The 27,715-nt window shown below is 38.6% G+C and overlaps 1 protein-coding gene across 4 annotated transcripts in view; it reads left to right on the top strand.

Annotated features, from left to right (window-relative positions):
• Positions 1–27,715, top strand: part of NTRK2 (neurotrophic receptor tyrosine kinase 2) — a 271,171-nt gene that overhangs the window by 4,090 nt on the left and 239,366 nt on the right. For all 4 annotated transcript variants that reach the window (XM_089662108.1, XM_089662106.1, XM_089662109.1 and 1 more), the window contains exons 3-5: positions 18,034–18,108; positions 21,257–21,328; positions 22,733–22,801. In XM_089662108.1, the coding sequence (XP_089518234.1) occupies positions 18,034–18,108; positions 21,257–21,328; positions 22,733–22,801 (216 nt within the window). The remainder of the gene's footprint in view (positions 1–18,033; positions 18,109–21,256; positions 21,329–22,732; positions 22,802–27,715) is intronic.

Below are 27,715 nucleotides of genomic sequence, written 5' to 3' on the forward strand. Positions count from 1 at the left end.
GACAGAAAAGAATAGTCAAATCTAGTCAAGAACAGCAAGATCAGATAGCAATATATTATATATCTCTGAGCAATATATTGAGGTGATATATGGCCCATTGAATCCACGTGTAGCAGTCTACTGTAATTACATTTGTAAGCTAATACATATCCAGTAAGGGAGAAGTATCTTCTTCAGCAGGGAACATGTATTGCAGCTGCTGGGTATGTGTAGTGCTGCTGGTGGGTGGATGGTAGTAGCAGTGTGGCATTTCATTTGTATCTAGAGAAGACACTCACCAAGTCCTTATAAGGACTGTCCTTCCCCTTCTAGACACCCACTGTGATCATGTCAGGATACATTTGACACTATAGTGTATTAGGTTCACATGAAGTGTACCTGTATTGCAGCTGCTGGGCATGTGTAGTACAGTTGGTGGGGTGGATGGTAGTAGCAGTGTGGTTGTATCTAAGGAAGAGGCTCACCAAGTCCTTATAAGGACTATCCTTCCCCTTCTAGACACCCACTGTGATCATGTCAGGATACATTTGACACAATAGTGTATTAGGTTCACATGGATTGTACTTGTATTGCAGCTGCTGGGCATGTGTAGTACAGTTGGTGGGGTGGATGGTAGTAGCAGTGTGGTTGTATCTAAGGAAGAGGCTCACCGAGTCCTTATAAGGACTATCTTTCCCCTTCTAGACACCCACTGTGATCATGTCAGGATACATTTGACACTATAGTGTATTAGGTTCACATGAAGTGTACCTGTATTGCAGCTTCTGGGCATGTGTAGTACAGTTGGTGGGGTGGATGGTAGTAGCAGTGAGGTTGTATCTAAGGAAGAGGCTCACCAAGTCCTTATAAGGTCTATCTTTCCTCTTCTAGACATCCACTGTGATCATGTCAGGATACATTTGACACAATAGTGTATTAGGTTCACATGGCGTGTACTTGTATTGCAGCTGCTGGGCATGTGTAGTACAGTTGGTGGGGTGGATGGTAGTAGCAGTGTGGTTGTATCTAAGGAAGAGGCTCACCAGGTCCTTATAAGGTCTATCTTTTCCCTTCTAGACACCCACTGTGATCATGCCAGGATACATTTGACACCAGGGGCGGACTGACCATTTGGAAACTCGGACACTGCCCAAGGGCCCGGGGTCAGTAGGGGGCCCATGAGATGCCCCTGGTACCTTTTTCATAGGCTTTTTTGAGGTTGGGCAAGGACACAGGGGCCCCATGATCCCCTATTGCCCGGGGGCCCTATGAGTTGTCAGTCTGCCCCTGTTTGACACAATAGTGTATTAAGTTTACATGGAGTGTACCTGTTTTGCAGCTGCTGGGGATATGTAGTATAGTTGGTGGGGTGGATGGTAGTAACAGCGTGGTTGTATCTAGAGAAGAGGCTCACCAAGTCCTCATAAGATCTATCTTTCCTCTTCTAGACATCCACTGTGATCATGTCAGGATACATTTGACACAACAGTGTATTAGGTTCACATGGAGTGTACCTGTATTGCAGCTGCTGGGCATGTGTAGTACAGTTGGTGGGGTGGATGGTAGTAGCAGCAGTGTGGTTGTACTTAAAGAAGACACTCATCAAGTCCTTATAAGGTCTATCCTTCCCCCTTCTAGATACCCACTGTGATCACACCAGGATACATTTTACACAATAGTTTAACAAGTTCCCATAATGTGTACCTGTATTTCAATTGCTCAGTATGTGTAGTGCTGCTGGCAGGATGGATGGTGGTAGCAGTGTGCCATTTTATTTAAAACTAGGCGAAGAGATTTACCAAGCCTTTATAAGGTCTGTGCTTCCCCTTCCTCTCCCAGCTCCTACTAGACACTGCAATCATGCCAAGATACAAATTTTACATAACAGTTAAACAAGTTCACATGACGTGTACCTGTATTACAGCTGCCGGGTATATGTAGTGCTTCTGGTTTGATAGATAATGGTAGCAGTAAGGAATTTTATTTGGAAGAGAGTCACCAAGTCCTTATAACGTCTATCCTCAACCTTCTAGATACCCACTGTGATCAAGCCAGGATACATTTTACACGATAGTTTAACAAGTTCAAATGCTGTGTACCTGTATTTCAACTGCTGGGTATGTGTAGTGCTGCTGAAAGGCTGCATAGTAGTAACAGTTTGGCATTTTATTTGGAAGAGAGTCATCAAGTCCTTATAAGGTCTATCCTCCCCCTTCAAGATACCTACTGTGATCATGCCAGGGTACAGTTTACACAATAGTTTAACAAGTCCATATGAAATGTACATGGGTATGTGTAGTCTAGCTGGTGGGGAGGATGGTAGTAGCAGTGTGGCATTTTATTGTATCTAGGGAAGAGTCACCAAGTCCTTATAAGGTCTACCTTTCCTCTTTTGGTTATTCATTGTGGTCATGTCAGGATATAGTTGACACAATAATTTAACAAGAACACATGAAATGTACATGGGTATGTGTAGTTCTGCTGGTGCGGAGGATGGTAGTAGCAGTGTGGCATTTTATTGTATCTAGGGAAGAGTCACAAAGTCCTTATAATTTCTGTTGCTCCCTTTCCTCACCCAGCTCACTGTGATCATGCCAGCACACATATGACACAATCATTCACCAAATCCAATAGAATGCTAGGTACAAGCTTTCACGGCAAACCAGTTTACCTATTCTAAAAGTGTAAAACATATCTAGAATAAAAAATGAAGCAGTAAACACCATGCTTGTGATAACCTGATTACATTGTTTATTTATTCAGTTTATGATCACCACTGTAATATAATAAGAGCAAACAGAATAAATATAATACTACATGCATATGTATTACTTTTAACTTTTATTGCACCTATACATGTATATATACAATATACAGTATATATTGCAAGCAGCTGGTTTTACTTGAATGCATTTTCTTTCACACTTCAATAAAGTCCAGTGGAAAATATATTTTTTTGCTTTAAATTTACCTTATGCTGACTTTTTGAAATCACTTTGAAATACTTTGGTAAGTCAGCCCCTAGATAATTATTATTCTGATGTCCTAACCAATATTCTATACAAAGGAGAGGGGAGTTATCTATCAGAGAGTACACCCTATACCTGTACCACACATGAATAGCAGGTGGGGCAGTTTTGCTGCTAGGTGTTTAACCAATGAGTAATGGTGTCTTCATTGTTTAAAATCATCTATATGATAAGTTCCATTGTGGAGCTACTAGACTTAAGTGACAATCTTATAAAGAAAAAACTTAATTTTGTAGCCACAAATTAGTCACTCAAGTTGAATAACAAGCAGGTCAGCATAGCAGTACTTAGCACATCTGTCTGCAAATCCTAATGACAATGTTCTACTTACTTTTATGGGAGTCACCGAAATAGTACATTCATAAATGACAGTTACAGACAGATTACTCCTAACATCAGTTTACTCTTATAGTGTTTGTCTTGTGTTTAGTTTCTTCTTTAAATACACAATAGATTGTGCTTTTTACAAGTTGAATATTACAATTACCTAGACAGGCAGTTACAATAATATTAATGGAAATATCTTTCAGTTCTGTTGTCCTGGAAAAGTCTAAAGGATGTGTCATCCAAAAGGTCAAAATCATTCCACATTTAGTATGTTTTAATCAACATATTATATGGCAATTTATTCAGGGAATCCATATCCACCGAACATATGGAGAGTTTATTCTTTTGATGATGGACAAGTAACATCAGCTTATGAAAATGTTATTCTGGATCAGTAAAGTGAAAAGTGTGACTTTTAAATACAGATTTTGTTTTGCAAGGATAATGGGCATATACTTTTGCTTTATGTAATTACTAATAATGGGTATACATTTTTTTTATTTACCAACTATTAAACTCTTGAATAAATTGAGAAATGCTTTCAATGTAATTTACACTGCCTTCTGTCTATACTGAATCCAAGATTATAGATTATAGTATTCTAATGATAATATTATTCTCACACTGGGAAGTACTGTGGAGATATACAGTATATGGCTCTATCAGGAGCTTTAAATATGGCCATAGATGTTTTTGTAATTAGTTTATTTTTTTTCCTCATTGTACTGGAATGGACAATCAAAAGCTGCTAAAATATTTAGTTTGGGCTGTCAATTCAAACTGGTAAAGATCCCTAATATGCCTACAAATCTGGCCATACACAGGGGTGTCTGTGCAAGAGTAAATAGTCAGCCCTTGGACAGTTCATTTTTTGTGTTGGGTGTGACCTCCATACCACCACTGTGGCTTCTGTTTGCTGCATCAGCAAATATAAAAACAAACTAGTCAGCATTTTACCACCCAATTATTCCATTGGAATGTTAATGTCATATGCTGATTAAAGCAGCCCATAGATTATTACATTTTCTTTCCTTCCGCGACTTGTGGAAGGAAAGAAAATTGCTCGACTTCCCCATCAACACAGTCCGTGTTGATATTCCCTGGTGGAAGAACACAATGATCATTTTTGGCAGCTATAGCCACCGGCAGTTATTGCATGAAAAAAATCTAACAGGCTGGTTGTACTGAAAACGATCAAAGGATCAGCTTCAGTACAGCAAGCCTGCCCATAGATAGATCAAATCTCGTCTGGTCCCTGCTGAAGCGACCGCTATACAATCCATCTATGGCCAGCTTTACTCCCATTTGATGGTTTGTAACTGATACACCATGAGATTGACTCACATTTCTATTAAAAGCATACCTATCATACAATATATGGGTCTATATTGCACTTATACCATATGGGTTAAGGCTGTGGGGCAATTAACAGAAACACATAGAGGCCCATTTATACTAAGGATTTGATCTTCTTCGCAGTGTAAATTGCCGGAATGTTCACTTCAATTGCCTAGTCATATGCAGATGAAATAAGTAAACGAAGATTTTTTTTTACATGATAGGATCGCTGAAGTGACATGTCACACAATATATAGTATGAACATTCTCAAATATTTTACTGATACTCACTGCTATAATTATTATTTACTATTATTATACAGGATTTATATAGCGCCAACAGTTTGCGCAGTGCTTTAGAAAATGTAGGTAGATGTACAATTTGGTACAAGAGGAAACAGAGGGCCCTGCTCGTTAGAGTTTACAATCTAGCAGATCTACAATCTATAATGTGCACAGATGACAGTTGCAGATTGAGACTATCCAATTTCAGAGTAAGGATGGACATACAGTAGATGGGACAATGACAAGCAGGGAGAAATCTTGCCTTCCACAATCACATTGGGATCTGCCACTGTCACTAGTACAACTTGTCTAGTGGATTAAAGTGGTGCACCATTGGATCGCTACTCCCTTTTCCCTAATAAGAAGAGGGAGCCTTTCTGGCAGAAATTGCTTCTTGCTCAAGGAATCCCTGGCAACACTTAGAGGAACCCTAGGGTTCCACAGAAACCTCCAAAGAAAGGCTGGTCTAGGTCATTTATATATTTTTCAAGAAGTCGAATAAAATCAGTCAGTAAAAGCAATTGCTTGCAACACCAGGCACATTTGTTGCTTTAACTTGAGACTGAGGGGTTTATTTATTAAAGCTGGAGAGTGCAAAATCAGGCTCACTTCTGCACAGAAACCAATCAGCTTTTAACTTCAACTTGTTCAGTTACAGTGTTACTAAACCCAGGACGCTGCATTCACTATATCTGGTCTCCCACAGAACATTGAAATGCAGTTATTTTAGTAAACATAAACCGCTAAATACCTTTTCTCATCAGCAGTATATAGCAGTTTTGTGACTTCCATCAGTGTCCGGCTGAGCACTGGTTAAAGCCTGTAGGAGGAGTTTTCATTGTGATCTGACTGTCGTATGAGACCCCTAGCCCTCTGTCTGGACAGTGCTGATTGGCCCTGTGTTGATCACATGTACCCTCCCAAAGAAAAACAAAAATCTAGCCATACACACTAAACTGAGCATGTGCAGAGTTCTGTACTATCAGCAGATGGATTGGGGACTGTAGAAGAAGGGGAGGATCAGATAACACAGGATCAAACAGCCTTTTTACACAATGCAGAGGATTAACCGTTCCACAGTGAGTATAACAAGCATGTTTTACTGCACATACAGACTGATCTTACAGTTGTGGGTTTAGTAACATTTTAAGCTTTGGCAATAAAACCTGGAAGCTGATTGGTTTCTATTCAGAAATGAGCCTGATTTTGCACTCTCCAGCTTTAGTAAATAAACCCCTGAGTGTCAAATCATGGATGAGATCTGGCCATGTAGGGTAAGCCTAGGGCTAGCCAGACATTATACAATTTTCTTGCACAATTTTTCTTTAGATTTACCAAAACCATATAATATAAGGACAAACCTAATTGCTTTCAATTTGTAAGCAATCAGTTAGGCCCTTGCACTATATAGCTGATGGTAAATCTAAAGGAAATTGAATAAGTTTCTAAACTGAAGGAAAAAAGTATCTTAGCACATGGTTGTGAATTATGGAAACGCTGTCACCTCTAAAATAATGTTTGGACTGCAGGTCACTAATTAGAAAGGATATATTTTTGCCAACTCTGTCAGCAAAATTCAATCTGGGTGTGGCCGTGCTGGATAATTTTCTGCAGTGTTCAAATCTCCGACTCTATTATATGGAGCTTTCTGTAAAAGTATTCAGACTTAAATAAAAGGTATCAAGATTTCTGGGTTTCCACTGCTGATTTCTTGGCAAAAGAAACAAGAACTAAAAAAGTGAAATGGTAATTTATCATTACCTTTTACTGTTCTGCAATATTTTACATTTAAATACTATATATATAATTTTGCCAGAGATGTCTGACACATTGTACTTCCTCTACCTGCTGACATTGTCCCAGGTTTCCTTGGGTTGAGAAGAAGCAAGTGAACCAAGTGTGAAAAATATTAGCGTGGCACATGATATAATATCCATGTAAGTGGAACATGTGTTTGTGTGAATTGATTAGCAGACATTAAAATGCCTAGGCTAAGTAGTATATTGATGGGCTATTCATTGACAACATAAATCAGTAATTGTAAGACTACAACTGCCATGCAATGAGTATAATTATCCTCTAAAAATAGAATTATAATATTATAATTTCAGGGAGTCTCATATTGCCCAGTGGTACTAACTAAATGTAACATAGTGGATTTGCCACACATGCACTTATAATAAACAGCACATAACTTATTTCTCTAATTACATTCTGTTGAATCATACAAACAGATATTTTACACATTGAAAGCAAGTGAATTATGATTTATATGTGCTTTTGATTTGTTACTGTATACATGACCCTTTTCAGTAACAACTCCAGTACAGTTTTATGGTCATTCTGTTTATATTGCTGTACAGGTCTTGGTGGCAACTGCTGTGTTGAATTGGTTACTCTATTTTGTTATATATATTACATTATTTACTGAGGAATTTTAGAAAATTTATACCCCGTAATTAAAGTTAAAAATGTACTTTTGTTGAAGATCCAAGGTTACTTTATTAATATATATTCATTGAATCAATTGCTTTGGATATCTAACATTTATCATGGTGGTAGGGAAGGCTAGTAACATTGTACGGGTGACAGATGTTTTGATTATGGCAATGAATGCCTGAAAGTGACCACAGACACAAGATAATAGCTACTTTTTAAGGATTTATCTGATCACTGCAATACCCTTTGTACACCAGACACACATTTCATTTATCAGGCATACCAGTTAGTCCCATGGTGTTTAGTGTGTATTATACCTCTACATTTATGACCTGGAGATGGTTCCTGGTGAAATCACACAGTGACATTATTTAAAGTGTAAACATTGAAAAACTGATTCTTCCAACTCTCTTTAACACATAAATCTATGGATTTGTAATACATATTTTGGAGGATCAGATGAGCCAAGTAAAGGCTTTGCAACAATCAAAAACAAAAAAAACGACCCCCTCCTCGGTACTGATCTTGAGTTGTTATTATCATCACCATTATCAATATATAATATATCAATAATTATTGGTGAGTATTAGGGGCTATTACATAAATGATTTAGTAGTAATTTCAGCACGTCATTAGTATTCAATAACTGATGGCATTATCTTACACGATTATTTATTGAAAGCCCATATTATATAGGCAGGGGTGTGTTTGCCACAAGGCAAACAAGGCACTTGCCTAGGGTGGCATTTTTCAGGGGGGCAGAAGAGGGAATGAAAGAAGGGACATACACACCATGGGAACCAAGTGGGATCTGAGAGAGGTTTCGGGCTGCTTGATGGTGTCTGTAGAGCCTGACTCTCGTTCTCTGGGATGTCTGGAGCTCTGAAGATGAGTGTCTTTCTCCCTATCGCTGGGGAAGGGAAGGGGGGGGGGGAATGGAAGGTTCTGCCAGGTGGGGGAGGGGGGGCAAGGGTGTTGGTCGGTGTTCGTGGGGGCAGGTGATTTTTGTGTTGCCTAGGGCAGCACAAAACCTAAATACACCACTGTATACAGGGTCTTAAGAAAATTCTTAAGGAGTCTGCTTTTTTTGGTTTTATAAAGATTTCCCACTGAGTTCCTCAGTTGTTCTACGTTCATCTGATGAACTACATTTCACCATCACATTGGGTTCTAGTCATTTCACAGAATGAGCTAATAAAAAAATAGCAACTTCAATGGTGGAAAAAAAGCTGTAAAATTCTGGAATGATGGGGCCATTCAATTTCAGTGAATTTAAGCCTCATTATATCACTTAGAGGGAAAACCTTTTAATAAGTACATCAGGAAAAAAAATATTGCATATAATAGCAAATGTATATGGGATGCAGGCATTCCAAACTTGTTTCCAAAACTTTCATGTACAGATCTAGACTTTTCAATGAAGCACTGACGGTGGGAAACAGTGGGGAATCACTTCGACAATGATAGTTTTCTGGTATTGGGCAAACACATGTAAACCCCCAGTAGCATAATTTTTTTAGACCATTACAAAAGTTATTTCCACATGCTAAAAAGTCAATGTAAACAGGCAGGGCCAAATGCCACTTTAGGCTCCATGTACACAGGACACTTCTGAATGATAGAAACTGACTGCTCTAAAACATAGGTTAAAAAACGGCTGTTTAGCCACATTTTCATACCTTGTTTATGCGCGTTTATCAGGGTTTGTGTTTAGAAGCTTTTTTTAAGATAACCTCAGGAGACCTTCCAAAATGCCCAGAATGCACTGAAAAACAGTAATCAATTAACTATTTCAGACATTTTGAGAGAAATAGAGAAAGCAGACACAGAGAGAGCAGTATTTGTTGAGATAAACTGCATTTTTATTTTTTTTTTTGTTGTGTTTGGATGTGTTCCAGCTCATTTCTGTGCAGAAATTATTGCAGGAGTGTCCAACAAATTTGTTTTTCATACAAAACCCCAAAGTATGGTGTACCAGGTCTATTTGAGTACCAAGAAAATACTTTGCATGCATTTTCAAGGCTCTGGACAGCATCTGGAAATGGAAGAGTTAAAAAAAAATTCCAAATGCAAATGCCTATAAATGCAGTTAGCTGCGTTGAGCCGCGTTTTGCATTTGAAGCGCTGATAAAATCTGCTGCTGAACGCAAGTTTTCTGCATTCAAAAAAAGACTGTAAACTAAACTGCCTGTAAACGACTGTACATGAACACATAGGAAAACATTAGGGCGAGTTCAGGGGCTGCTGAAAAAAACACTGAACAGCTCCTAAATGTGAGTTTATCAGCTGCAGTGTACATGAGCCCTTAAAATAATGCAAAATACTAAATTTGATGTCTTCCAAGGTATACTGTATTGAACTAGTGAAAAGGCCCATATGGCTTGATTGTGATCTAAGAGGGAAACAGAAGGATTATTTTTAATTTCAATTCTTTGCACATAGTTTGGATTTTAAGAACTGCAGAAATGTGTGTGGGTTTTTTTAATCTAAAATAAGATCACTGGAATGGGGGAATAATTGTACATAATTTGTTTTTATGTGCACTTTAAATAATTAGCTGTGATGAGAACCCAGGAAACACAGCATACGTGTTCAGAGCTTTGTTTTTTCCATTGAGGCATACATGTCATGCACCAGTCTACATTACTGTCAGTGATCGGGGAAACCCTTTTGCTTACATGGTGTAATACATGAGAGTCATTTACAAACATATGGGCTCATTGCTGTCCCTTCCACGCAGAATGCTTGAATGTATAAGTGTTGGTTCTTTTACAACCACCAGTCACATCCACACCTGCCTTGGAAACTGACTCTGACTGGTGATACATGAAGAAGATTGAGTGGAAGTTATGCAGCACAGGTTTAGAGCCCTTTCATACCGGCATTCAGTCTAGACCTGTCTGTCGTTTTTTCAGATGAATCCAGACTGAACCACAATGTATGTCTATGGGTGGGTGGATGTAAACAGATGACCACCATTTACATCAGTCTACATCTATTTCCATTCAGCTCCGTTTTTTTTTTAAAGGGAACAGATCTGAACGGATGTAAATGAATGATGTCCATTTACGTCTATTCCATTTAAGTCTTTTTTAAGACAAGAAACAGTTTTCTTTATACTTTTTTCACATATGAATGGTTTCTGCAACAACTTAAGGCCCTTTAACACTGAAGCGCTTTTGATGCACTTTGTGCAGCTTTAAGTGTTACTCAGGGGCGGACTAACAACTCATGGGGCCCCCGGGCAATAGGAAATCATGGGGCCCCCTGTGTCCTCGCCCACACTCAAACCACACCCAAAAAAGCCTATGAAAGGTACCAAGGGCATCTCATGGGGCCCCCTACTGACCCCGGGCCCTCGGGCAGTGCCCGAGTGGCTAAATGGTCAGTCCGCTCCTGGTGTTACTAAACCCACAACAGGAAAATCAGTCTGTATATCCAGTAAAGCATGCTTGTTATACTCACTGTGGAACCTAATGGGTTAATCCTCTGCATTGTGTAAAAAGGATGTTTGATCCTGTCTTCTCTGATTCTCCCCTTCTTCTACTGTCCACAATCCATCTGCCAATAGAACAGAGCCCTGGGGGCAAGCTGCACATGCTCAGTTTAGTGTGTATTGCTAGATAATATTTTTTACTTCTTAAGAGAGTGCATGTGTTCAGCACAGGGCCAATCAGCACAGCCCAGACAGATGGTCAGGGGTCCTGCAGCCTCATAAAATAATCTGGGGAGAATGAAAACTCCTCACACATGCTTTAACAAGTGCTCTGCTGAACACTAATAGAAGTCACAAGACTGCTGTAACTGATGATAAGAAAAGGTATTTAGCAGTTTATATTTACTAAAATAATTGCACTTCCATGTTTTGTGTACTGTGGGAGACCAGATATAGTGAATGCAGGGTTTAGTAACACTTTAAGTGCCTTTCACACTGATGCACTTTTGATACGTTCCCATTGACTTACACTGGAAGGTGCCTTCTTGGTGTGCTTTTGAAAAACTGCACCAAAGATGCAGAATGCAGGACTTTTCAAAACACAGCGCACTTGTAGTGTGAACAGTTACCAAGAATTTAATGAGGAATGGTTTTCAAATGCTCTTGCCGCCCAAAGTGAATTGAACTAATGTAATCTGAATCAGTATTCCTCAGTTTTTTGTTAGCAAAAAAGTGACTTTACAGATGACGCCCATGTCAAAGGACCTCTAGGATGCTGACCCAGCCAACCCAATATCTAACTGCAGTGGGTTATAACAAACTTGGATTAAGGTCAGGCAAGTAAAATGTCTGACTTTAGAACAGTTGTAGCATTGGATAGGATTACTAGTCCCCTTACTGGTTGCAGGTGTTGCCTGGAATTGTGCTTTAATATTATGTGTTGGAGGAAATCATAATTAGTAAAAATCCTTTGAAAATATAGGCAGATTGGTATTTACTAGAAGAAAATCTTAGGCTAGGCTCACACACGTTTGGTTGGTGTGGCTCGCATTTGTGGGAGCAAAGCAGACAGTTCTTTTGAATGGGCTGCTGTACCGGAGGGAAACACAGGAACAAGGTCCCTGCACCTTTTTAAAATTGTTGCAGCCACATGGAAATGGCATGGTACGTTTTCAGATATGTGGGGGTGTCATTAAGAATTAATGGCACCCCTGCACATCTGCTAAAAAAGCAGCGTGCTTTGCATGCAGGTACAGAAATGCATGTAATTTACATGCGTCCCTGCATCCGCATATATCTGAACCTCTCCTTAGATTGTCACCTTAGAATCCAAGAGTAGAGGCTGAAACATCCAAGAACAATACCTTTTTTTGCAGGTGTTTTCTCTTGCTTGGCCCTCTGTGAGCATTTTCAGGTTTGCATGGATCAGTAACTATTCAGACCATAATACTGTTACCACTATATAACTTCTATAAATAATAATAATAATATAATTATAACATGAGGCTTGTAGTCTGGGGTCAGTGATAAAGCATCAGAGTACTACAAGTAGCACCAGCTATTAGGCCCATGGTTCTTGGGGGCTCAGGATCAACTCAGATTCAAGAATATTTCTGTTCTTTCTTTTTATGTCATGTAACATCATGATTTGTTTTTAAATAGCCACTTTTGTCTTAAAGAGGTACATAAACCAAAAGTGCAATATATTGCAGCTTACCAATCCCTAGATGTTGTGACTGCATTAGTTTTCCCTGTTATCCCTCCCTTCAGCCAGTAACATACCTTATGTATTAGGATGAAGGAACAACAGAGACATGTTTGGAAAGCAGCAATGGCAGTCTGAGGGGGAGAGTTAGATGCAGTAGCAGATTTAAATAAACTAACAAACTGAAGCCAACCTCCTGCTAACACTTTATGCACAGTTACAGAAACAGTTTTGTTCCTAATGGGATAAAGGTTTTACATAAATTTAAAAAAATGATCACTGTAGGCATCCCTGCCAGTGGTAATGGTTTGTCTCAACCCTCTAACTGCTACATCTGAAAAACAACAGACATAGGCAGGTCATAGATGATGCAATTTTCTTTCCTGCAAATACGGATTGCAGGAAAAAGAAAATCACTTTGTTCCCCCATCAACACACTCAGTGTTGGTGGGGGAATCCCTCCTGTGGAGCTATTGTGTTGTTCCGGCAGGAGGTGGGAGCAGGGATCAATGGATCTGCTGAACCGGCCGAGATCCGAACCATCAATGATTACCTTTACTGGCAGGATCACCAGGTGAAAAAAAAAACAAAACATAACAAAAAAAAAAACTAATGTGTCCATTGCATTTAAGCTGCAATATAATAAATGTTTGCTTTTGGGTTTAATATCCATTTAAGGCATTTGTATAATTTGGGTTGGTGTAACCAATAAGAATAATTAAAAAATAATAAGAAGAATGATGAAACGTTTTTATGAGAACCTGGATGTAGCATTACAAAACACAAGAGTTTGGCCTCTCAACATGCGACATGCTTGTATTAAGTAAAGTAATTTATTCCAAATTAATTCCTATACTGTATATACAAAAATAATATTTTTTTTTCTTCAACAGAAGGTTAGTAATTTTAGCAGTATCAAGCTTTCTGTAGCTAAGGAAATATATGCTTTTTATCACTGATAAGTAAATAACGAGTGGACAGCTGCTTTGTCTATTTCCTGTGCTGCAAATATTTGTTACTTGGTGAGAATGATTAAATTGACATAAAGGGGTTTATTTACTAAAGCTGGAGAGTGCAAAATCAGGCTCACTTCTGAACAGAAACCAATCAGCTTTCAGGTTTTATTGTCAAAGTTTAATTGAACAAACAAGCTGAGGTTAGAAGCTGATTGGTTTCTATGCAGAAGTGAGCCTGATTTTGCACTCTCCAGCTTTAGTAAATAAACCCCAAAATGTCTGGCAGTCAGAATTCCTATGCCATCTATTATTTGCGGACAGTTCCTGATATATCTGCACCACCTCAACCAACTATAGATCTCAGCTATAGAATACCAAGATTATTGATATCATTTAACCTTTATTCTCTTAACTATATGGCAGATTATACATGAAATATATTATTTATTTAAAGGGACATTATACACAGATTGCCTCATTTGCAAAAAAAAAAAAAAAAATGGTGCAGGCTATGGAGTTCTAAAGTGCAATTCTAGGCAACAAGGCAAATCAATCAGTGAACTGGCTGAATCCAAAGAGCTTCTTGCTTGTGAGAAGTAGGCTTCCTTTTTGAGGTTTGAGCTATGTAATGTGCTCTCTCTTTTTGATTTATGTATCACCAATCAGAATCAATTTTCCAAGGTAGGTGTGAATTAAATAAGAGAAAGTGAAGAGCTTCCTTGTAATAACACATCAGAATTTCTGTATGTTAGAGATGGGAAGTTGATTTCACTTGGTGTGTTTGGGTTTAACTCACCTGCATTACCAACAGGCAAGTAAGTAAGAAGCTTCCATAATTACCAACAGGGAACAGGGTGCAGTGATGGTCTATAGCTAGGCCTGGATAGGTAGGCAGAATCATTTGTGCATTTCAATACTTAATTTTCCATCTTGACTGGTGAGTACGTTCCATAACATTTATATATATATATATATATATATACTGTATATATATATGTTGAGGACAATATTAGAATGTAAAATATATAGAATTGATGTGACATAGCAGGGAGCATGCATTTTAGGTTGAAGGCCACTAGTCTACAGGATAACATAAATGCATAGGTCAATATAAAGGCAGATGTCAATCGCTTTCCTTTCATTAAGTATACTGCTGACTTTTCTAGACTGGGCTGGGACATGAGTTGGCATAATTGCAGTGCACATTAAACTCTGTTAAACTCTGTGCATTCATGTGTCTCTTTGTTGGATTGCTAATTTAGTGTCTAGGAATTAAAGAGCAAGCCTTTGACCAAATGGTTGCTATTTTAAGATCCCCATCAACCAACCAACATGGAGCTTAGGTATATTTGCTTTAAAATGATCTTAGAGTTCTAAAACTCATTTACAATATGGGAAATACTAAATTTGCTTGCCCATTCTTACTTTGTTGAGCCACAATAGGATCCCTGCTCCTCCGTTCCCTCTCTTTAATGCTCGCCTTAAAACACAGGCAATTTTCTAGCAAATCAAATTGCTTTCAACCATCTTTGAAAAGTACAAATACTGGAATGGATCAGAACAATCTACCATGATCCCTACCATACAATGGTGGTAGGATGCCTTTATTCAATCTCCTTTGTAGTAAAATACAAGTGAACTTCTGAGAAAATATCCATGTCCAGTATCTGTCCAGCATATATCTCAGCCCTTTCCAGGCCAGACTGCTGGCAGACATGATAGACTCCTTGAGCCTGTTTTTTTGTAGTGGAAAGTGAGGTGACAAAAACCTGTGTTGACTTCAAACATCCAATTATGTCTCTGAGTATTTCTTCTTTGACACTTTGCTTGCTTCTCTCTCAGATTCCCTTAGTTTCATGTGCTCCTGGCTATATCATTGAAGTCCTCCCTACTGTATTGTTCATACACAAACAAGTTCAGTGGAAATGTATAGTCTTATCAAAATATATATTTTTTTCAGATATACAGTACATGTGAAAGAGATAAGCTTGATTTATAGAAAATGATCAATATGCGTTAACCACTTAACATTCTCTCTAAGTTAAGGTTGGAATGTTCAAGTTTAGGGAATATGGGGAGTCAGTGTTCACTTTGAATAGTCCAATCATACAAGGTAAATAAAACAAAACAGGAATTTTATCTTGTAGGTAATTGGATGATTAAACAAAATCACACTTTATTTAGCTAAGTGGGCATTCACTTTGCTAAGTGAATGGTCTCTATTCATTTTAAATAAACACCTACAAGCCAGCATTAAAAACTACCTATCGTATCTCAACTGAGAGCATTTAGGTAGAGTCGTTGAAGTAATTATTCTTTCTTGTATCTAGGGGGTGAAAGGATCTAGATAACCTCCATTGTGTTGGTGTACGCCAGTTTAAGTATTAAGTTAGGTTTTTGCAGATATATTAGAAGTTTAATGAAACTGTTTTAGTTTGCTCAAGGATGTATCAACAAAAGATAACATGACCCTGAAGCTTTTTCTGTTCGACTAATTCTCAGAAAGCTAGCAAAAACATTTTATACCAAGAAATGTATATGTCATGTTTCATGTAGTCAGCTCATGATGGAAACTTACAAGTTACAGTTTTAGAACTCGCTCCCCCCTCCCTTATTTTTTCTGTATCCTATATAATCTTAGTAATGTATAATAAACTTTGAACATCTCTGAACATAAGCTGCCGTTATTTCCGTGTTCAAGGGGTGTTCCCAGAATTCTGCTGATAAACCAGGAATCTCTCCACAGACCGGGGGTCTCTGATAAGAAAATCATCCTTTCAGGGGGTAATCTACAAACCCTACATTTAAAGCTGAACTCCAGACAAACATCTAAATGCACCAATTAAATATATATAAGGGAACTCTTTCACTTGCTAATAAATAGTATTTCTCTTCATCCATTCCTAAGACTTACACAACCCCATCACACAGATGACACTTTCTCTGTTGCCTTTAGGAGATACATTGGTATTATTTCCCCTCACCCCCAGCACCATCCTGCCAGCGTACAAACTGGACAGTGAAGGAGAAGCAGCAGACTGATGCTCTTCGCTTACTCTGCTCTCTCCTTCTGTCAGCATATTCCACGTCAACAAATTTACATGTAGCACACCTTATTCACCCCCAGTGTACCCCTCCCACTTCCAATCTCAGTGCTCATACAGCAGGGGATTGAGCAAAAAACTGATACAAATCACTTCCAGAGTACATCGCTGGACTTTTGGTGGTTGTACTGGAGTGATGCTTATAGCTGCAGGCATCACCCGGTACTGTTTTTTAGAACCGGAGGTCAGCCCTCTTCTACAAGCAATCAAAGCAGCTGACTAGCTGCCCTATTGCTTCTACAAGCAGTGGGAAGGAACAACTCCCCTCCCTCTGCCTTCCGCTGCTCTCTCGAGATCTCGTCCCACTGGGAGTTCCAAGCGACCAGCTGGCGCTTTTGCCGGCTGGAGGACATCTGAACAAAGCTGGAATCAGCTTTGATCAGCTTTCCCTTAATGTAAACTGAAGGTGATGACCTGACATCACTTCCTGTTTACTCAGAAACTTTTGCCGCCATCTATAAAAATCTGAAAGCATTCAAAAACCCAGATTTTGGTGTTTTAAATGCTTTTACGTGCTGAGGAGGGATTTGGGGTCTTATAGACCCCAGATCCCGCCATAAAAAATACTTGTCACGAGTCTATTGCTGTCACAGGGGATGTTCACATTTCTTGTGACAGCAATAAAAGTGATTAAAAAAAATTAAGTGACAGTGTAAAAATAACAAAAAAAAAAAAAAATGAACGTGAATCCGCCCACACGTTGGTCCCGCATGGAAACAGCAATTGTCCCACATATGTGAGTTATTGCCAAGATTGTCAGATCATGGGCAGTAATTCTAGTACTAGACCACCTCTTTAAATCTAAAGTGTTAACCTCTAAAGGTTTTTAAAGTGTCGTGAATAGTAACATTTATGTCATTTGTCGCCATTGCACGATCGTACACGGCAGGATCATACATTTATACTACTGATTTCTGATTTATACTACTGATTTCTGTAGCGAGTGTTCCAGTGTAGTGTTATTATTATACAGTATTTATATAGCACCAAAAGATTTGCTCAGCGCTGTACAATATAGTGGGGGACAGTACATGAGACAATACAGTAACAAAACAATACACGAGGGGTTCGAGGGCCCTGCTCTTTGTTTGTCATCAACAGATTCCACCAAGAAATATGATAAATTATCAAGTTGCTGAATTCTCCAGTTTGTGTAAGAAAACTAAATATCAGTTTTTGGATGTGGGATTGGCACTTTAACTGTATGCACAGGCTTTTTAAAATATTGTAGTTCTTATTAACATCATAATTTATCTTCAGATACTCTGCTGTAAAGATTGCCTCCCACTTGTTCAAGTCATCATTCTTATACTTTTCCTTTAAATTAATGGCTGCTTTAAAATGCTCTTCAACTAAATTGTTGTAAAAATTATTTATGTTTCATAAGAAAATGTGGTATTTCATTTAATTTTTATGATCAATTCTCTTTCTTTAGCTACATTGCAAACCAACGTTTTTTTGCCTCAATCAATGAAGATGATGTTAAGATTTACACTGGGCTCAGAAATCTGTAAGTATATTTTATTACTATATTGTCACAAGCTCTATCCTATGTACTATCTCACTGTTTTTAACTGGAGCTAGTAAATGAGATTAGGTCAGAACAAAACAACATTTTTGAATGTCCATGGGTTTTACTGGGTACTTGATAGATATTTTGCTTCATTTGATCAATTATGTGGACAAATGGCCTACACCTGATTCTTCCAAGGAGCCTGAAATTGCCACCTAAACTTTACCATGTTGTCACCCTGTAAAGGTAGATCAAGACACAGGCGGCTAAGACCAGCTGTGGATTAGATTTTCTTGCAAAAGCCAATAAAATTATAATGTGTCTGCTCATTCGGTGGAGGCACAGACTAGACCTAGAAGACTCACTAGAATTTAAAAAGGCACATAGAGATTAATATTTCCACACTACCATTCATATGATTCTTTAATTTCTGGTTCCAAGAGTTGTTTGTAGTTACCCCTTAGCCACCACAGCCAAAGCCAATATTTGACTTTGGACATGTTCCCAGCTCTTCCTTCTGTAACTATAGTATAAATGTGATTAACAGATACAGTATGATTATATTCAGTAAATTCAATGTATTTTTATTTCATTGTTAAAGGAAATCTATGGTCACAGCATACAATTTCATTTTATAACATCAGCATTGTAATAGAATATAAACAATAGTGTATTATTGACAATCCAATATAAGCTTACTTGAAAAATCTCCTTTCATGTTGTGAGTGCTGCCTATCTGCTGGCCATCTCTTTCCACAACGCCCTGGATTCCCTGCAATCCTCTTCAATTTACTCTTCAATAACACTTGAGCGTTTCTGATCTTGGACAGAATCGGTGATCCCAAAACCCTCTGCACAAAAGAACAAATTGCACCATGCCTGTTCTGGTACTATTCATTTTCAATGGCACCAAAATGGGGTGCAGTACTACCACAAAGCCACACGATTGCACTGAAATTGCAGGAAGTCGTATCACATGAAACTTGTCGCTCAAAAGAAGCTCCTGCTCCTTTTTGAGTGACAAGCTTCGCATGATGTGGTTTGCCGCGATTGCACTGTGATTCCAGCATCATTTATCACTTGACAATTGCGGCAGAGCCACACTGCATTTTGGTGCCATTGAAAATTAATTGCACCAGAACAGGCATGGTGCTTTTTCACTTTTATGGAATGGGTCCCAGAGTTTGGAAGCTTCTAGGAGTTTTGGGAGGTAAGAAGCCTCCAACCCTGTGTTCATATCAAACAGGGGACCAGCAAGCTGTATGTGCAGGTGCGCAAAGCCTTTAAAGCATTGGCTTGGGCATAGTTCAGGGCTCCCATTAGAAGACAGGTGTGCTCTAGCCAGGAGGCAGGTGTGCTCTCGCTGGGAGACAGGTATGCTCCAGCCAGGAGATAGGTGTGATGCACTGAGGGGACAAGTGTGCTCCACCCAAAAGTCAGGAGGTCTCAAGCTAGAAAACAAGAGGGCTTCATATGGGTACCAGGAGATTCCACTATTGAGAGGCCAGGGTGTGGGCCCGCGCAGCAAGGAGCTATGGAGCATTACGTAGAGGATGCACAAGGTGAATGGACTGCATTTGAGCACAGTAGGTACTGTGAACTGGTCTGAGGGACCAACCCAAAAATCTAAAATTGAGACCTGAGTAGCAATGCTGCAAGAGAGAGCCAGGAGGCTAATCATTACTTATTTTCATGTTTGTACTGATCCTGGAAATCTGTGCATGGAGGATTCATGCAAGAGGCAAATGGACTGCATCTGAGCATAGTAGGTACTGTGAACCAGTCTAAGGTACCTGCCCATAGATCTGAAATGGAAGCCTGAGCAGCAGTGCTGCAAGAGAGAGCCAGGAGGCTATTCATTATTTGTTTGTACTAATGGTAGAAACCTGTGCATGGAGGATGCATGCGAGAGGTGAATGGATTGCATTTGAGCACTGAAGTACTGCAAACCAGTCTTAGGGACCAACCCAGAGGTCTGAAATTGAGGCTTGAACAGCAGGGCCGAAAGAGAGAGCCAAGAGGCTAATCATTATTTATTTTCCCTCCTCACTGGCCTGCCTCGCCGCTGGCTATCCCCGCTTCAGTCGATCCTGAATACGGCTGCCAGACTCATTCACCTTTCCAACCGCTCTGTCTCCGCCACCCCCCTCTGCCAATCCCTCCACTGGCTTCCGATTGCGCAACGGATCAAATTCAAAATCCTAACGCTGACGTACAAAGCTGTCCACCATACTGCCCCGAACTACATCACTGACCTAATATCCAAGTACCACCCAGCACGCACACTCCGCTCCTCACAAGACCTCCTTCTCTCTAGTTCCCTGGTCTCCTCCTCCCATGCCCGCCTCCAGGACTTCTCCAGGGTGTCACCCATCCTCTGGAACTCCCTGCCCCAACCCATCAGATTATCACCTACTCTCCTCTCCTTTAGGCGCACCCTGAAAACCCATCTCTTCAGGGAAGCCTACCCCACCCCCTGCTAACTTGCCGACCTCCTCCACTCTTCCTACCACTCCATCCCCCACAACTATCTCCTCCTGTGCCACCACCCCCTCCCTCCTAGATTGTAAGCTCGAAAGAGCAGGGCCCTCGATCCCCTCATGTTTTGCATTGTATTGGTATTGTTCTGTCACATGTTCTGTCCCCCTTTGTAATGTACAGCGCTGAGCGAACTATTGGCGCTTTATAAATACTGTATAATAATAATAATAATAATTTTCAAGCAAGGGTCTCCATTTATTTTGCTGAACTTAGCTTATGTTTTAAATAAAAATGGTCTGCCTAGCCCTAGTTCCTGACTGTCGTGGACTCACTACAAAGCACTACTACTGCTTAGTTAGCTTCTCCCATATCACACTGTACATAGTTTTATATATATATATATATACATATATATATATGTATATATGAAATAATAGGGGGTGGGTCTGGTATTTGCATTACATATTTAACATAACTAATTATGAGGGGATATATATACATATACTGTATATCAATCTGTGTATCACTTATTTTCTTGCTTAAAGGAAAACATATTACCTACATGTGAGTTATATGAAGCTAATGTCTGTCCTCAGATGATTAAATCTTGGCAGCAGATTGTGTTATTTGGGGACTTTGCTAAACTCTGACTGTTTCCTTTTAGAACCGTGCTAGACTCTAGCCTGAAGTTTGTGTCTCGCCAGGCATTCCGCAAAAACCTCAAACTTACTTACATGTGAGTAATCAATTTCTTACTTGAGCAAATGCTTTGCCATTATAGCAGAAGATCTGCAGGATACAGACATTCCTTGAAAGTGTTACTACACCTCTGAATCATATAAAGACAAGCTGTTGGGCTTTTACTGCATGTTACAAAAAGATGTGATATGTAACTTTGAAGTTCAAATTTCACTAAAACTCTAGTAAAGTTCTCTTAGTATACATAGCCTTCCTTTTTTTTAGCTAGCTAGCTTAGTCAACATTTTTTTAGCTGCCATAGCTCACATTAATAATTATTTAAAATTATAGATGGTGTCAGATGTCTATTGCTGCTAAGCTTAATGTCAAGTCTCCCAAATTGACATGTCATATAATTAGACTGTTATTAATGTTTCATGTATACAGATATGGTAGTCTTTGTAGACATAACAAACACATAGAATGTCCTTGTTTATTAAAAAGTTAGTTAATTTTGGTACAAATTCTGTCTTGCATTTACTAAAGTTTTAAACCTGATGTACGATTATTCTGGATGGGGACAAGATGACATTTTTTGTACAATGCTTCCAGCTTAGCAGACAAGTGAGAAATAGGAAAAAAAATTTATCTACATTCTAGTACTTTAAAAATTACAGGTTGATTTTCTCCTCTCTCTGCCATAAAGAATGCATTATTTTTCTGATATACATACAATATATACAGAAGGTTTTGGATAGAATAGGACCTCTACTTAGGAGATTTTCCTGATTTTTTATATAACACATCTTCACTATAAGGACATAGACAGCAATAAAAGTCTTATACTGGATCTTACCGCTGCCCTCTGAAAAGAAACATTTGTCTGGCTATATTAGACCTTTTAAGTGCCATAAAATGGTTTTGAATTTACGTTGCTATTTAGGTAATTTGCATCACTGCTAAGTAATTTCAAATTCTAGCCATTGGTTCTTATGATGCTACAAGAACAAATAAAGATACAAATAAAAATATATAGTGGGACCAAATATAGTGGGACCAAAAGTGGTGGATCACCACAAAGCATTGTAGAGCAATAGGCTACTAACAGTCTCTGAACTTATGTCAGGTGCTGCTAAGCTACTTATCACACACTGGAGAAAATGTAGTTGTCCAATTCCTAGCATGTGCTGTACAGAGTTAACAATTGACCATAATGGCTGCCCAGTATTCAGTGCCTAGCTTAGCCAACAGAGTCTAAAGGCAACACACCAGAGGACCTGTTAGGGTGTGATGCTTGTATTACTGCACAACTCCTGCACATACCTTGCTTACCACAGGAAAACTGAACTTATATTTATGTGGTACATACATCTTTAGTTAGGCTACAGAACCTTATCAGTCAATTGTTAGTTACATATATGATGATTAAGCAATTTTAAACTAAAATATTTAATTTTTGCAGAGATCTTTCCAGAAATAAGCTGCCAACTTTAAGCAGAAAACTGTTTCGCCATCTCACTTTGACAGACCTGTAAGTTATATTTTCAACCTACTTTAAGCTTTTTTTTAATCTTAATGTTGATTAGGGTTTATGTAAGCTTTAATAAAGTGAACATATATTTTGACGAATATATAAGTGATCATACTGGCATGTTGGCATGCGTGTCTATAAAAAAAGAATGTATGTTGACAAATGAAGGTTGACCACAGGCTTTACTTGTGCCTGTCTGGCCCAGGTACAAGAACATGGTTAAACAACAGTACAGTGGTTTGCAACACTAGGAGCCCGACGTTGTAAATTTTGAGAAGGGTTTTCGGTCTCTCCGAAAGCCCCATTAAAATGGAACCCTAACAATTAATATACCCTAAGTCAACTCTTAACACCAAATCACTCCAACACCAAGGCTTGAGATAAGTGCCAGGTGTTTTCCTCAGGCAAAGCTCTGACACTTCTGGTAGTGTCGAAAATTGCTGCTAAGACCCACCCCACAAAGCCTTATTGGCCCATCCCTATGATGGGCTGCTTCATCTCCTGCATTGAAGGAGAAGAACATGCTTTATAACTCTGAGGATGTTAGCAGCTCTTAATATTCTTAAATTGACAATCTCCAACCTAACCTCTGCCCCCAAACTTAACACCTAAGATTGTCCTTAACACCTGTCTCAACAGCAATAGCCCTAATATTATTTAACCTCTCCTTCTCCATATTCACCTCAAGCTATACAGGTAGCAGTTGTGCTGTTGTAATGGCCACAATATCTCCATCCCAGCTGACCTTTCCTGACCATTACTGAGCAATGTAGTAAAACTAATTACACCTTAAAGTGATAGGAACTCTTGTGAACAAAGCACAGAACTAGAGCCAGGTCACAGGTGTGATCCAGGCCACAGCTGTCCCAATTTATAGTTAAAATATAAATTGTTTTTCATGTTTTCATTTTATTTATCTGATACAAGTATCAAAGGATAACTTTTATTCTAGTGTTTCTAGTTCAGCCGCTTGCCAACAGTGGAATAATCTAGCTATAGTTTTAATGTCATAGAACTTGATGCATTAAAGACTTGTAAACTGAACAACAACATGGTATATATTACTCAACATGCTTGGTTCAAAAAATATTGTGCAATGATGCAGTACAATGATTATTTTTTTAAATAAAAAAATATATACTGTATATATGATTTTTTTCTGCATTATCAGGGTGCAGGTACAAAGGCAATCATTTTCCATTCCTAAGTATGCTACACCATGTTTTCATTGTGTTGTGTTGTATTCCACCATACATTCTCCACAAGTCACTTTAGAGATAGACAATCTACAGTTTACAATACTGCTGCTAACTGGAAGAGCCATTTAGTGGTCTTTCTGTATTGTTTTATTATCGGCATCATATGATGACATTTTGTTTCTTAGAATTTTAACTTGAATACGTAATAGTAGTAATATAAATGTATATTGGGCAATATAAATTGGGACTATAATGTTACTCCAGAGGTATAGCAACAACATTCAATATCAATATATAAAAAACATATTTTATTGGTACATTATGACGTATATAAAAAAAATCATCATAAAATGTAATCTTATAAATATGTGAACCTATTGTCACTTTGATACAGCCATGTATCTGTTCCTGAGATTCTATTCTTATATGGCCGACGCATTTCATGGGAAACCCACTTCCTCAGGGCCTTGGATCTTGCTATACAAAGACTGGAACAAAATATATACAATTATTAAAATCATATAATAGTTATAACGCTACAAACAATAGTGACCATCAATTTCATAACATAGAATCTGTTGATATAATTGTCTCCAATTGATAAATACCCACCCTGGATTGTGGAATAAGGTCAGGAATGCGCAGAAAGAGAAGAAAATGAAAAAAAAATGTTTTATTGTTTAATCCAAATATTTGTTAACTTATATTCACATGTGCAACAACATGTCCAGCATTTTGTTGCACATGTGAATATAAGATAGCAAATATTTGGATTAAACAATAAATTTTTTTTTTCTTTTTCTTCTCCTCTTCCTGCGCTTTCCTGACCTTATTCTGCAATCCAGGGTGGGTATTTATCAATTTGAGACAATTATATCAACAGATTCTTTGTAATGAAATTGTTGGTTACTATTGGTTGTAGTGTTATAACTAATATATGATTTTATTAATTGTATATATTTTGTTCCATTCTTTGTATAGTGAGATCCAAGGCCCTGAGGAAGCGGGTTTCCGGCGAAACGTGTCGGCCATATAGGAATAGGATCTCAGGAACAGATACATGGCTATACAAAAGTGGCATTAGGTTCACATATTTTTAAGATTACAAAATTTTATGATGATTTTTTTGTGATATATGTCATAATGTATCAATAAACTTTTTTTTTATAGTGATATTGCATGTTGTTGCTATACCTCTGGAGGTACATTTATAGTCCCAATTTATATTGCTCGAGATAATTTACGTTAATAGGGATGGTACCTCCTAGGTATAAATAATTTTGTATCCATCCTCCACACATGCCCCATAACTATACGTAATAGTAGTAATAGTGATAGTTTTAGTAAAAGTAACTAGTTACTAGTAATATTGATAGCTTTTTTAGACTTTTTTCCTTTATTTTCACCTTATGATCCTACCATTCATTTTGTTATTTTTCAGCTTCCTTTAACAAACCAAGCTGTTCAGGCAAAGTAACAGTTAGAGGGATGAGACATACCTTTAAACACTGACAGGGATGATTACAATGATCAGCCTTTATTCATGTACAGTTCGTAAAACCTTTATTCCAAAAGGAAAAAACTGTTTGCTGTAACTGCTTATTAAGTGTTAGCTAGAGTTCAGCTTCAGTTTTTTTAGTCAAGTCCATCTAACTCTGCTAGTCTAATACTACCCTCTCACCAGACTGACAATGCTGCTCTCAAAAGGTGCCTGCTTTACTACTTCCAGAATGCAGACTTGCTATGACAGGAAGTGTGTTACTGGCCAGATCACCAGGTGAAATTAAAGGAAAAAAATCCACATCTAAGGATTGATAAGTAAAAAGGTTTTTTGAACCCCCTACATGTTGACTAAAATGCAAAGTTAAAGTGTAGGACCAGATTCAAAATAAATGTGATCTCAATAGTATAAATCAATTGTGCTTCATGTTATCGGCATACTCCACACATTGCTGCTGTCTCGAGACCGCAAACACTCCCAGCTAAGACCACCCCTGTGCAAATTGAAGGACACTTTAGTTTTGGTCGCTGGCTTTAGCTACCAAATGATTTTCCCAATTTAAAGCCAATTCCAGTTTCCTAATCCCTAAAGGGGTCAGTAGAAGGTTTTTAGACTTAGAACAACTATAATAAGTAAGTTTCTGGTTACATTGTGTCCACACAATAATAGAACCTAATAGTACATAGTAAAACATAATCTAATAGTAATCACTGTCACTTTCAGTACATAAAACATGTGGAAATCATCTTCACAGCATGTTCTATTGCATCTAAAGTCTCATGCTGTGAAACATTGAATGTCAACTTGGAGCAGCTGTATGACGGAGTTATACTATCTTAGCCAATGTTTGCAGCATCTCGTAGTGTTGTGCAATAATGTATTACTTTAACCTAACGTGATGGGTATTGCATGTCCCAAAACACACTAAGCTGTGAGATATGCCAATTTCCATTCCGTATTATGTTTCCCGAACTTCTTGGACCTGTTGTGAGAAAGAGGTCATGTAGTTCAGGAATTTATATTTCTTTTGGATAGTATGATTAGTGGAGTGTGGAGAAATGGACAGTGTTAACTCATTAACCCTTTGTTTTATATACAGTAATACCTTGACATTCAGTTTCTTTTTTTTGATATTTAATTAAAGTTCTCACTAATGTAAATACTTAGTAAATGCATAGTAGTATGTTATTTAGCCCACTTGTCCAATTGTAAACAAGTAGCACGCTTTTAAAGAGCAGCTTCACCCTATTTAGCTAAAATAATATTTCTAGTCCCTGGTTTCTGTACATACATACAAAAAATATATTTTCTAGTCCATGAAGTCCAGCGTTGTCCTCCTTTCAGCCCACAGTTCTTCTTTGTTTCTTTGTTCCTACACTGCCATCTTGTACAGATATCCTCCTCAGGTGCAGACACGCCACAGGCCTATAGGACCTGGCAGAGACCCCCAAAATGTCTTTCCATACACAAAATTCCCCAACACATCTGTGTATGTGCAGATATGTCATGCATTTCTATTGGATGCAATAGTCTGCATGTGTCAGAGGGTGTCATGCATACATAGACACTTTGCCGTTTGTCTAATAAGGAAAGGCATGGAGGTCATATTCATGGATGATGATCTGCTTTAATGAAAAGTTGGAAGCATTCATTGTTAAGGGATTTTTCAGAATACCACACCACTACCCCAACCTGAGGTAGCTGCAGGTGCTTGAGCCCCAGTGAGACCCCAACCCCAGATGTGCGCCCTCCTCAGAAGCTGCTCACTACTCTACTGCTGCCCCCCCACCAACTTGTTGTTGCCGTATTCATCACTACCCATGTTTGCAGTGTGTTCTGTGTACTTAGGAGCTAGGCAGTCCAACACTACAGAACAGGGGGTTCAGGAAAGTAAAGTTTTCACTTAAATTTTGTGCTGTGCTGTGCTGTGCAGTGCTCTGTGCTGGCTCATAGCAGATTTATTTTGTGACTTCACTGTGTTGCTCTGCTTTGTGGAATATGACTGACCAGTACCACTGTACTTGGTGCATGGTGGCCTGCCCACCCCTCTTCTACTGGAACAGGGTCACAGTCTTGGATGCAGCTGTTATAATTCTTAATCCAGGGGTGTCCAAACTATGGCCCTCAAGTTGTTAAAGTACTACAAGTCCCACCATTCCTCTGCTCTGGGTGTCTTGCCTGTGGATTTCAGAGTCATGCAAGACCTCATGTGAC

This window comes from Staurois parvus, unplaced genomic scaffold (assembly GCF_062004578.1).
Source record: "Staurois parvus isolate SC_StPar_1 unplaced genomic scaffold, SC_StPar_1.0 ptg001432l, whole genome shotgun sequence".
Lineage (NCBI taxonomy): Eukaryota > Metazoa > Chordata > Amphibia > Anura > Ranidae > Staurois > Staurois parvus.